Source organism: Citrus sinensis, chromosome 5 (genome assembly GCF_022201045.2).
Source record: "Citrus sinensis cultivar Valencia sweet orange chromosome 5, DVS_A1.0, whole genome shotgun sequence".
In the NCBI taxonomy this organism is placed as follows: domain Eukaryota; kingdom Viridiplantae; phylum Streptophyta; class Magnoliopsida; order Sapindales; family Rutaceae; genus Citrus; species Citrus sinensis.
Genome location: NC_068560.1, coordinates 6,158,025 through 6,171,308, shown reverse-complemented (window position 1 = coordinate 6,171,308; position 13,284 = coordinate 6,158,025). Strand labels below are relative to the sequence as shown.

At 32.2% G+C, this 13,284-nt stretch overlaps 1 protein-coding gene across 4 annotated transcripts in view; it reads left to right on the top strand.

Moving 5' to 3' along the window:
• LOC102612145 (DExH-box ATP-dependent RNA helicase DExH7, chloroplastic) overlaps positions 1 to 9,949 on the top strand; it is a 29,127-nt gene extending 19,178 nt beyond the window's left edge. For 3 of the 4 annotated variants that reach the window (XM_025093948.2, XM_052441707.1, XM_052441708.1), the window contains 13 exons: positions 1,156 to 1,296; positions 1,424 to 1,513; positions 1,606 to 1,662; positions 3,467 to 3,550; positions 3,647 to 3,745; positions 3,850 to 3,990; positions 4,297 to 4,367; positions 5,142 to 5,211; positions 6,117 to 6,209; positions 6,868 to 7,080; positions 8,010 to 8,102; positions 8,712 to 8,834; positions 9,495 to 9,949. In XM_025093948.2, coding sequence (XP_024949716.2) covers positions 1,156 to 1,296; positions 1,424 to 1,513; positions 1,606 to 1,662; positions 3,467 to 3,550; positions 3,647 to 3,745; positions 3,850 to 3,990; positions 4,297 to 4,367; positions 5,142 to 5,211; positions 6,117 to 6,209; positions 6,868 to 7,080; positions 8,010 to 8,102; positions 8,712 to 8,834; positions 9,495 to 9,701 — 1,482 coding nt within the window. In that variant the 3' untranslated portion in view covers positions 9,702 to 9,949. Of the gene's footprint in view, positions 1 to 1,155; positions 1,297 to 1,423; positions 1,514 to 1,605; positions 1,663 to 3,466; positions 3,551 to 3,646; positions 3,746 to 3,849; positions 3,991 to 4,296; positions 4,368 to 5,141; positions 5,212 to 6,116; positions 6,210 to 6,867; positions 7,081 to 8,009; positions 8,103 to 8,711; positions 8,835 to 9,187; positions 9,281 to 9,494 lie in introns of all 4 variants that reach the window. The other variant, XM_006494307.4, reaches the window with a different exon arrangement.
• Positions 9,950 to 13,284: the final 3,335 nt, after the last annotated feature.

The window sequence follows — 13,284 nt, the reverse complement described above, 5'->3', positions numbered from 1 at the left end:
CAATCAGTAACAACTGATAATCCAGTTAATATGATTGTGGCATCATGAGTGAGAATACATCTTTACAAGAGCTTTTTACATGATGAACCAGAACTTAATAAACAAGTGAAAATTTGAGTGTTTGTTGGCATGCCAAGGTTTTCTGTTCTAACTTCAGAACCACTCCTTTCTTAATTCCATATGTATCATATTTTTCTTGATCTTACAATTGATTCAGTTTTGCAAAGAGATGGAGGAGTATTTCTATCTTTGGGGTAGAGCAAAATTCTGGGTTTCTATCGCTTCCTTGTTTAAAAATATTTCTTTTTTTCTTGTCTTGATTTATTGGGAGGCAGTTATAGCTTAATAGGTTTTGAATAGATTTTCTTATCATAGTCGTGTAGCTTTTGGTATCAGGAATTTTTTGTCATTTGTTTTTGGACTTTTAGTCTCTTTACCATGCTCATTCCTTATTATTAATATACTAATTTTTGTTTATATATATATATATGCGCGTGCACACAGACACTTTTGATTGGGATTTGCCAAATTGTAACATTGTGATGCAATCTGGTTGAAATGATAATGCAAGGAAGTAACCATGGGAGAGTTAATAAGGACTTGAATTCTAGTGATCTGCATTACTATGTAAAGCTCAATCTAGCTCCTTTGCCAATATGTGTCTGTCACCTTCTTCAGTAGTTGCTAGAAATCCAGCATAAAAGCTTATGCTATTTGATCGGGAACCCAGCATAAAAGCTTATGCTATTTGATCGGGAACCCATTAGATGAAAAGTATTCATACTAATCCCTTTTTCCTTTCATAGGAAATAGTCACTGAATCTTAGTGGTTTTGCTTATGCTTACTCTTCATCTTGTGTGTGACAAAACAAAATACTTAAACCAATTGGTCTCATGTATGAACTAAACCAAACAGGATTAGTATTATACCAACATTGCACTTGGCTTTATATCATGTCAGGTAATCAACCCAAAAACAAACTGTTCTGTAGAAGGTCCAGTTAGAGGATCAGTAGCATTTCCATATGCTAAGCATTCACAATTGGAGTTGATAACATTTGTTATAGATGGAATCTAACACTTGACGTTTATGCGTAAGTTGATTATATCCCATTGATGGTGCAGCACTTTAAGTGCTTTAAATGTTTATTGTAGAAATTGTCAAGTATGGTTGAAGATTGGATATCTCAAGCAAATGCAAGGCAACGACGAGGAAGAGCTGGACGTGTAAAACCTGGAATTTGCTATTCTTTGTACACACGTCATAGGTATGAAAAGCTCATGCGTCCTTATCAGGTACTTTCTAATCCAATATGTTTCACTTCAAGTGCTTATATTTTAAAGAACCTGATATTCACACTATTTGATCACTTGATATTTCTCCTGCAACTTTTGTTATTCTTTGTCTCTCCACAATGCCAAGGTTCCTGAGATGCAGCGGATGCCTCTGGTTGAGTTGTGTTTACAAATTAAGTTACTTTCTCTAGGACGCATAAAGATATTTCTATCCAAGGTATATATTACTACATTTTGTTAAAGATTGTTTTCGGTGATGGATGTCAGTTGTCACGCTAAGGTTTTTTAAGTTAAACTCTCTGTTTTCAGGCGTTAGAACCTCCTAAGGAAGAAGCTATTACTACTGCAATTTCAGTATTGTATGAGGTATGTTAATCTTTTCATTTAGTGTTTAACCTCTGATCAATATTAATTTTGATTGTATTTAAATTGCCTTGAGATGGGTTAAACTTTGTTTTCTTGCATCTCTTTAGCTTCATTCTCAAATAACTTTAATATACTTACTTTTGTCTTCATCAATCTCACTGGCAGCTTAAAATACTCTTGGTTTATGAATTATCATCTATTTTCTCATATTTATGTTGCATTTTCTCTACTTTGGATACATCAGCTGGGTTGATTTGTATGTAACTTTTTGACATCTTTCAGAATGGGTCCATCTTCCCCCCCCCCCCGCCCCCCCGTCGCTGTGGGTTGTTGGTCCTTGTACTTTTTTTAATCATTATTATTAGTGTAATTTTCATTGCTTAAAGTTATATTTAAAAAAAAAAAAACCTAAAGTTGTCAATCCTGTTTCATGACACTCTTGCAATTTTCATTACTCAAAATTCAGAAATCAGAAAACTCTCTACTCTATTCTACTTTGCTGACAAAATGTTATAAATTCTTGTGGTCAAAATTGGTTTTCCTTTTGTATGTTGTTCTCATCCTGCCTTTGTTCCTTCCTTTTCTCTGGAGAGAGAGAGAGAGAGAGTTGGGTGGAGTTAGTGATAAGAAATCTCCACTGAATCAGGAGGTCATAGAGTAGTATTCTGTCACTTTCCAAGGAAACAGGCAATATGATACTGGGTAGAGAGAGGGAGGTGGAGAACAAGGATGGTAGCCTTCCTGTGGACCAAATTTGTTCATTTGTCACCTCTCACCCCACTGAGGGGTTCTAAAAACTGAATTTAAGCAGATTAACGAACATTAAAATGTTCATTTGAAGTTCCTAGAGCCATGAGAATATAGACTATATAGTACATATATATGAAAGGATGATCCAGCAAGTTTGCGGTGAAGCAAAAATATGATAGATCAGTTATTTAAAGCACATTTTGCTAACTATAATATGATAGTAAGGAACAGTAAAATACTATTTTATGACTGGAATCAACTAGAAGTTAGGTAATTGAACTTAGTATGTTTGTTCTTTTGGGTTTGCTTTTGAGCTTCATAAAAGGTAAAAACATAAAATGTGATTTAACTGCTGTTGCATCAAAATTATATAATGGTGACGACTTGGTAGTGCTTTCTAAAACTTGCTATATTGGAAACAAGGGATATGTTAAAGAGTTCGTGGATCTGCACTTATTGCTCTTTTCCTTCTGCAGTATCAGGTATTAACTGATTATTGCCTTTAATGTGACTCTGTGGTAATTCTTTATAGATCTTTTTGGGAAAATTGCCTTTCTTCTCCATTCATCTAAACTGGGGGGTGTTGCCTTCATTCTGTGCTTTTGGGTTTCCATTTTGTTGTGAGATTATGCAGTCACATAGATCCTATTCAGCATTCGACTGTATAGATCTTTTTGCGAACTTTAGGGGTTCTTTCTTTCTGAACTCCTTGTTTACTTTTTATACATGTTTTTGTTCTAAATACAAGTTTCTATGTTCCTAATTTAAAAAAAAAAAAGGAAAAGAAAGAAAAAGTGACTCTTAGTATTTAGTAATCACTATTTCCTATTATAAATAGTTACTTGAATTTCATCTGATTTTTATTTATTTATTTATATTTTGAAGAACCAACTTTCATATGCTTGATAAAACTTTTCCTATTCTAAAATGTTCTTTACCTTAACAACAAAATCATTGTTTCTGATGTCACAATTAGTTGCTGTTACTTCTTTTCCTGTTATTGTACCTTTTGAATTCAGCTTACTCTAATGCTGTGCTATTGGGAATTATCTAGGTTGGTGCTATTGAAGGGGATGAGGAATTGACCCCTCTTGGCCATCATTTGGCCAAACTTCCTGTTGATGTATTGATTGGAAAGGTGTGCATCAGTTTCTTCCTTTAGTTTGGGCTTTTATTGGAATTATAATATTAATTTAATCCTTTTCCCTTGGATAAATTCAATGGTATTTTTCAGATGATGCTCTTTGGTGGAATATTTGGTTGCTTATCTCCCATTCTCTCTATATCAGCTTTTCTTAGCTACAAATCACCATTTATTTATCCCAAGGATGAGGTACCTTTTTAATTCTAGACGAATTATTTGTTGTTTCCTAAATTTCTGGAAAGGAAAAGAAATAATGTTATGGACATAATTATTCTTCTTATAAACAATTCCAGAAGCAAAATGTTGAAAGAGCTAAATTGGCTCTATTAACTGATAAGCTAGAGGGATTAAGTGATTCAAATGACAGTTCAACGCAATCTGACCATCTGGTATTGATGGTTGCATACAAGAAATGGCAGAAGATATTGCTCAAGGTCAGTTGTTTTGTTTACTATAATTTTGAAAGCAGATATATTCTCAAAGTGTTGATAACTGAAAAAAAGAAAAAAGGAATTGCAAAGTAATAAATCTTCCCCCCCTTCAAACACTTTTAAAAAAAATCTACAACTACATTATGTGTTGCAGCTAGTTTGATTGCTGTTTTACCATGATGCATCATGCTAAACAGATTACTCATTGATTTTATTTGAGAGGATTCTGTATTTTCTTAATTGCATGCTGAATTAATGCAATTTCTCTTACTGCATTGTTTACTTATATGTAAAATTTGATTTTTGCAGAGAGGAACTAAGGCCGCCCAGCAGTTCTGCAGTAAATACTTTTTAAGCAGTTCTGTTATGTACATGATCAGGTCTGGTTTTCTTTTCTTTTGGGGGCTTCTTAATTTGAATCTTTTAGGGTTATGTAAATGCATCATGCTTTTACTTGCATGTGATATGATGAGCTAGCGAATCTTGAAAAACTTCTGAATGTTGTGGCTTATGGCGCATTTGCTTCGATGGATAACCCATCACTTGCAAGAAATTATGTTTCATATTCTTCCCAGCGAAATGTTGGTTGTTGAGTGCTTGAAAATAGACACCAGAACCTATGAGATTCTGTTTAATGAAGTCGGGTTTCCTAGAAGGAAATAGCTATGATGTCAAACATGGTTGGTTCATTAGTCTTTTCTGAAAATATCATGTCTAAACCTACTTATCAACTTGATATGATGCATTAGTGCTTTGTCTCTTGGATTTCTTTTGTAAGAATTTTTAAAATTCTTGGTGGTGTAAATATGGATGTTATCAGTTGGCTTAAACGGATGTGATTTGGTACATTGTAAATAACTGAGTTATCACTTCAAAGTCTGAAAATCATTCAATTGGTTGTTCATTGCAGAATTGCATCCATATAGAGATAATAGAACATTTTGTTGTCAAAAAGAAAGTTGGTCAATGCACTAGAAATTATTGCTTGCCTGTCAATTTATGTTCACAGAATCATGTCTAAGGATAACCTGGCATGTGTTATTAAGAGTAATTTGATGAATGTGAGTTGACTGTTCAATGAATCAGTTTGTTGTTTCAATTTTCAAATTAGTCAACCTTTTTCAGTTTTCTGACAATTTTTCTCACATTCACAGAGATATGAGGATACAGTTTGGAACATTGCTGGCAGACATTGGACTGATTAATCTTCCAAACAAAAATCAGGTGTTATGACTTTCTTCGTTGATTTATGCATGAGTTTGTGCCACTCATGAACTCTACCAATTGTTATATTGTTTCTGATCAATGGAACTGAATTTGGATCAACTTTGTAAAGCCTGTCCTATCAAAATTGCATGGTTTATATCTGCATTTATATCTGCTTTTTAAACTGTATTTTTTTCTGTACAGAAAACTTTTGATAAGAGACGAGTTTTAAGATACGAGTTTGAATTCGTTCTTTGGCTTAATCATGGACTAGGTTTGGATTGTAGAAGAAAGTTTTAGGCTGTGGTTTATTGGGTTCCCCATTTTAGGGTTTTAAGACAGAGGAATTGGGATTGCAGACAATAAAGCACCATGTTGGCATCTAAAATTCTTTCCAGCCTTGAAAGTGAAAAAATTGTTCTGTCGTACATTAAAATTGTTTATTTTCGAAACTTCTTGGAAGTATTCATGAATTTGCAGCCTTTATTAAGAAGTGCTATGAATTTCTCTACAGCTTTTCAGCAGATTCTTTGCAATGTTGTTTTTCCCAAAACAGAAGATAAAGTGTAATGACAAGATTACCAAATGTACTATGTCGCAATGGCAAAAATCAGAAAAAGACTTTTGGAATAGTGAGTAGGTAAACCAAAAAATGTCCAAGTTTATGGAACTCCAAGAAGTTTATTGTGCTTGCTTTTGGTCCTGGTTTTTAAATAATTCGAAGATACATATGTTTTCTTTATTCAATCTTAAATGGGGTGGAGTTCTGGGTTTATCTGAAGATTTCCTTTGCTGTTTGCTTTTTGGGTTGGAGCTGTTATGTCTCTCGTATTTTACAGACAAGAGTATTGATTATTTTCTTTTATTACTTTTGACATTTATTTTGTTCAATTTCTTGACCAATATATGCTTTCTTGGCTCAGACTGGGGGTAAAAAGAAGGACGACCTTGACAGTTGGTTTTCTGATGAATCACAAATGTTCAATATGTATGCAAATCATTCCTCTATTGTGAAGGTAAGACCAATGTTGCTTTTGATTGTTATATGGTTGCTTACACAGGTTTCTTCATTATATAAGTTAATTGTTCATGTTACTCATCAAGTGATATGTTGTTATACTGGTGTCTGTTGAGTTGTCATTACATAGTTGGATTTTAATTTCTCTTCATCAATTTTTAAATTTCATGAGCAACCATGAAGGTCTATTTGAAGGAGGTCTGCTTATGTTTACATGTAAACCTTTGCAAAAGATCTTGGAACTTTTGTGCTTAATCATTGGTGCTATTCTGCATACATTGTGGAAACCCATGATATTTAGTAGTTGACGCAAGATGGAAGTGATTGAATGCTAAGCAATTTTGGAAAATTTTTATGGAGTTGATCTGTCAACTTGCTTGTAGATGTAGATTTTCATCTATGTTTCTTTCCAAAGGAATTAACTGGGAACTTGTTCGTTGTTACTTATCATGTCTTGCAGATAAATTATTCATTTCTTTTTGTATTTTATATCATATGGTTTTGTACTAGGCTCTCTAATTTGAAATGTTTTTTCTTATTTGGCATATTATGGTGCTGTGATATGAAATGTCAATCGAATTGTATCTAACATATATGTTCCAATTAATCATGACGACCCTTGCGATAGAGATAGTTCCTGAATTGCTCTTTTGTAGGCAATACTATGTGCTGGTCTGTACCCTAATGTGGCTGCCACTGAGCAAGGAGTTGCTGGAGCTGCTCTTAGCAACCTTAGAAAGTCCTCTAATTCCGCAGCGAAGGCTCATCCAGTCTGGTATGATGGAAGAAGAGAGGTTCACATACACCCTTCTTCAATAAACAGTCAGTTGAAATCATTCGAGCATCCATTCCTAGTCTTCCTGGAAAAGGTATGCATGCTTCGGTCTATGGATATTCTATTTTATAGTCTCATTGTTCTTGTTCTGTTGCTTGAGAGTTGTGAATTTGGTCACTTCCATTATATTAAGTTGCTAGCCACTTACCGAGTTACCTTTGGTCTACATATGCGGTAGCTTGCTGGCTGATAAATTGGTGCTATTTAAGCCATCTATACCTGTTTATTGTCATTCTTTTTATAGATATGTGGCTAATCAAATTTACTGATAACAAAAACAAGAACTGAAGTTAGTAAATGATTGTTTAACAATTTATTGGTTGGAGAATTAATTTTTCAATATACTTGCCCACTCTGTGTAATGATTTAATAGTCATTGTACCAGCCATATCACCTATGTTGTCACTACCATTCCATTTGGAATTATTGAGTTGGTTTCTATGACACAATATGAATCAGCATATTGGTATAAGGAAGTTGGAATTGGAAAAAATTAGGCATGGTTCTGTTAACTTCTTCTTCCTGTCCTCTTAAGAACATAGTATGGTAAGCAAATTACTTTTGCTAAGAAGGGAAAAATGATGTAAACAAAATAAAACGGTGTCATGTTTAATTTATGTTTTTGATGTATTGTTATAATGAGCTGTGTATGATGGGCAATATTACCTGATGTGAAGGTATCTAAGCATTTGCAAACTTCCACTTTTAAAAGGATAGAAATGATGGGAGATAATCGACTAGAGTGAATAAATATGGAATTTGTCTGTCCCGTGCTACATCAATGGTAGAACTAATTCAACTTCTGAATCCCATAATCACAGTTTAATGCAACCCGTGTGAAGCCTCTTTTCTCCCTTACACAAGTTCTTAAGCAATAGGAATGGCCAATGGATGTTGAATAGTGACTGTAAAGTGATTACAGTTTACAAATATAAATCATCTTTGAATTTTGTTTGTTTCCAGGTTGAAACCAATAAAGTATTTCTGCGAGATACTACCATTGTCTCTCCATTCTCTATTTTGTTGTTCGGAGGTTCCATTAACGTTCAGCATCAGGTATCTATTCTTTCTACTGCCACCTATAAATTACATGTTGTTATGCTATCATTTGCTTATAAAAAGTCTATTCTGTAGAAAGACGTGTAAGCGATGTTGTTTTCCCATATGGACCAATGATGCTGCCAATTGTTTCATGATTTCTTACATACTTGTGCCATCCACTTTGTCCAGTTTATGCTTTTAGAAGATTAGATTCTTGTGCTTAGTGTTTGTATAAGGTCGTAGATCACTACTGTTTTGACGTAACGAACAGATTCACACATTGCAACAGTTAGGAGTTTTAAAATACATAACCAAGCTCACAGTATAAAGTCATCTTATGCTCTTAGAGGAATTTGGAGTCATTGAGTATGATTTGTTCTACTAATTTTTTCTACTCTGTGGTTCCTTACCTAAAATCTTTAGGATTCTGGATAATGTGATGCGTTCCAGGATTTGCTTCCAATTATAAACTATTCATTCAACACTTTTTGATCATGATTCATCCATCTAATAAAAGTAAACTATATGGCCCAGCAAAGCTGAGATGAGAGAAGAATTTGAAAACATCTAAGCTTCCAAATGTCTTTTATTGTTTCAAATTTTTAATTATGATTTGCTTTGCAGACCGGACAGGTCACAATAGATGGTTGGTTAAAGGTGACGGCACCTGCCCAAATTGCTGTCTTGTTTAAGGAACTACGATTAACTCTTCATTCTATTTTGAGACAAATGATTAGAAACCCACAGGTATCCTTATAACACTTATAATCTTCTTATCAGAGTGTTTTTTTTTTTTTTTTTTTTTTTGCCTGTTTCTTTTGCAATTTATGGTGATAAATTACCTTGCATTGGGGCTTCGGCATTATAATGATACCATGCCCAATTTATTAAAATAAAAATAATATCATCAAGTGGTTTCCTGTAGTTACAGGCTTTCAATGGTTTTTCATTGTATACAATTCTTCCATTTCCATATAGTATGAATAAAAGTGCAGTAACTATCTTTTGTTCTCACCTGTTCAATTGTTTGCTTGACATCACAACCGTATGGCGAAAGATAAATATTCTCTTTTCCCTTTTCTTTCACCTCTTTAATACAGAATTCAACCATTGCAAATAATGAGGTTGTCAAGTCTATGATCCAGTTGTTGTTAGAAGAAGACAAACCCCAAAAATAATTTATGGACACCAAGGTATGCATATAAGTCTTCGTTCAAATTATAGCTGACCTGACATATTTTATGGGGGTACATATTTCCTGTTTTTCTGATTCATAGGGGTATAAATAATTCATTTTCTAATTCACTTATTGTTTCTTTCGTACTTGTTTTGTGTCTAATACGAACTGCATCGTAACTTGGTCACGAATTCAAAAATAATCGTGAAGTCAATTATTATGCATGACAGGAGATGAGCGCGTCTCTGTCAGCTTATGGTGGGTATGCAAAAACTGAGCAAATTACTCAATCAGAGTTAAAGTACACAGTCTTTGATGAAGCTCCGGTTGAAAAGAAATCAAATAACAGCTTTTTCATTTGGGGGTTAAGTTCACTTTTTCTTGTTGGCTGGCCGAATTTTTCATCGATAACGTTCTTGTTCATTAATGTTCTCTAGGTTGATGTCACAATGGCCTTTGAGTTTTTTAGGAGAACTTTGTTATGGTTCAATTATATGAACAGTTAATAGGAAGTAGGAACCCAAACTCCTCAATTTTAAGAGGTTAGGGTTTATATTACCAACAGTGTAACGATAATATTTGGATATGACCAAATACGACACGATAAGCTCAAATTATAGATTAAAAAATAAAAAGTAAATTATAGAAATAAGAATGAGAAATGGAAACGGCCAAGATTATGATATATCACGTGTGGCGTGTTCAGTATTAATTGTTACTGATTAGTATTTTCGCATAACAAAAATGAGAATGAAAATGGTGTTTTCATTGTATTGTATTTTGAATTAATTTAATTGTGTGTTTGTATGGGACGATTCTATGAAGAAATTTTCAATGGGGGTTTCCGTAAATACAATGCTGTAAATAATTCTATCCCACACTATATAAAATGCAGAAATTCCCCCCTTTTTTTTTTCCTCTGATTTCATGTATCATGCATTTAAGTTATGAAAGTAGTCTCATTTTTTAAAACAATTTTTACAAAATATATATGTGCGAGTTATATATTTGTGTTTAAAAAGTTAAATAAGGCTAGTTGTTCAATCTCTGTAAATAATAAAAAAAATTCAATTTTAGAAATGATTATAAAAAAGTACTAGTGGTTTCACAAACTCAATTCTTCTAAATTTGTAATTATGTAAAAAGCAACAATAATTATACGGCTAGAATATTCTTATACGCATTTTTTGTTTTGTTCTTGTATAAATTAATGTGTCAATACGCTATTGGTGCGTATTGGTTTGATGATCGTCATATCTAAATACGTATATATTTAGAGTATAGTCTACAAATTTACTGAGATTATCCCTTAAATTTACTTTCACAAAATAACACCTCTATTTTGTGAAGAGAGGGAAAGGATCATCAGGAAGGTTTGAACTTTTGAGTTACAAGTCTAATGGCTGCTTCGGTATAATTAAATCGCTGGTTGTTTTAAGGTAATCCTATTTTCTTGGTTGTTAATTCCAGTTTCGGTTCCAAATATCTGAAGTTGGAACAAAACTAAATTCGTCTAGAGAGTGGTTCAATGCTTGCTATTCTTCGTCTCGAAAATGGTCAGCTTACTGCTCCTTGGCATGCAGCTTCTCAACAGGTGGTTCGTACTGCTTGCTTTTTCATGTCTTTGATGATGCATGTGGTTACACACACATTTCTTAATAAGTTTATGGAAATTTATAGTGCAAGAGGGTTTATTGGGTATTATAAAAACAATAAAATGTAAGTGATAGATATTAATCTCAGTAAGGAAAAAAACCGATAATCTCTCTTTAACTTGAACACTGCAAATTAAATGGTGGCACATGGTCAATTAGCTAATAAATTCTCTGTTTAATTTATCGTGAATTGTCCTCTTCCATTAATTTTCCCCTTAACCATTCTTGGGTTTGTGTTGGTCATACTTTGTGAGCCTAAACAAATGTTTTTGAGGCTTAGCGCAAGCAAATATCTTTACGCCAACGTTATTTATTTATTTTCTGGAACGGAGTAGCCGTTCTAATCCATGTCTTCAAACCTTTCTTATTCCATATATCCATCATGCCTGTTACCAAATCTCAATTTAAATATAGCAAATATGTCAAATATTATCGTTCAAAATAAGTCATAAATAAATCAATATGACATCAATAAATTTATAACATAATATGGATACAATACAAATATATAATATTAGTTATTTTTTAAATAATATTACTGCATATTAATTGATTTATATATATTCGTATCATAAACGTATAATCATGTTGAAGTAGTCCAATATAAATATAACACTCTTATTCATCATGTCGTGACGTGTTAATCTGTTTTTTAATCGTACTAATATTTATCAACATGAATACAGAAAAATCGTGTCCTTGTCATGTAATTTTGCCGTGACTCCATTTTGCTACCTTTAAGTTGGACCAGGCTTGCTTATTACTTTTTACCCGCACTTCAAAGCTAAAATATGGTTTCAATTTAAAGGAAATTCCTTTTGCAAAGAAGAAGAAGATTATCTTAGTATATGCTTCAACGTTTATGTTATTCTTCTAATTTGCATAATCCATGTCTAACAAACTAACATCAATCGAAATATCATTTTGCTTTATGTTTAAAATGTGTTAATTTAAAATCTAAAATCAAAGAGTTCAGTTGGGTGATTCCAAGGGCATGTTGCATCATTCTTCACTACAAAAAAATTAAAAGCCTGTCTGATTTCAACTAATAATTTCCTATGATTTTCTATGTTTCGCAGCTAACTAATAGGTAAATGCCCATTGTAATTGAAATTTTGCAACCAGTAGATTTAATTGTGGAGCCTGAGCCAGTTTATGTTTTATAGAATGCCAATGATCTGTTATGCAAACAGATAAATTAAACATTATTAATGCTTGCATGTATCACTCACCAATTAAGAGTATATATAGGTTATAACCTATACAGCATGATGAAAATTATATCTTGCGATTGTCTTTTAATTTTAATTTTTCTTTTCGACTTTGATAGTATTCTTTGATGAGTTGTATTCAAAAGAGAGAAATCTATAAAGGACATGCTTCTAGATATAAAAAGAATATTATATTGCAAATTATCACGATATATGATACGCCATTTAAGAAACATAAACATTCTTAATTAGTAATATTGGAGTTCACTTCACAAAAATAATGAAAAAGAAAGATGGCATAATTAATTAAAAACTTATTTGCATAATAGCACATGTAGGAATGGTAATGGGTACTACCTGCAGTGAGTTTTCTATTACCAAACCACTACTTACAAAGAAATTTAAATTATCAAACTTGCCTGTAACCTGTAGCAGATTTTTTATTTTATTTTTAAAAGTCCGTCTGCTGCGGGTTTTAACAATTACTGAACTCACTTGCAACTTGCAACTGATTTTTTGCTAATTTTCTTATTTAAAATCACAAATATTAAAAATATTTGTGATAATACATAAAATCTTAAATTATATAATTTAAGATATAAATTTATAATAATGCCTAATAAATCTGCATATAATATTCAATTTTGAATTTCATCAATGTAAATAAGAAATTAAACCTTCAACATTAAAATAAATACACAAATATATTATTTTAATACAAAATATTTTTGTTATAGGTAAATTGTCGTCACTAATATCAAGGTCTTTCTTAATCTTTTAATCAATATAGAAATACTGTCAACAATATTAATAGGTAAGGTTTTGTATAGACAAATAGAAACTAAACTTTAGAAAGCAATCATTAGCTTCAAGTCATTAAAGCAAAACAAACAAAAATAAATCAAATTAAAAACAAAATATTAGTAATATTAAACTTAAAAATTATAAAATTTCTACTTATTAAAAGCTTGTTGCATTGATCTTAACACACACACACACACAAACACACACACATTTACTTATGTTATATTTATATACTTATGTTTATGATTAGATTTTTATAATATAATTTTTATGATTAACATTAAAAACATAAATAATTAAAATAAAAAATGCGGGTTGGCGGCAGATACCTGTGCAAGTATTCTGCAATT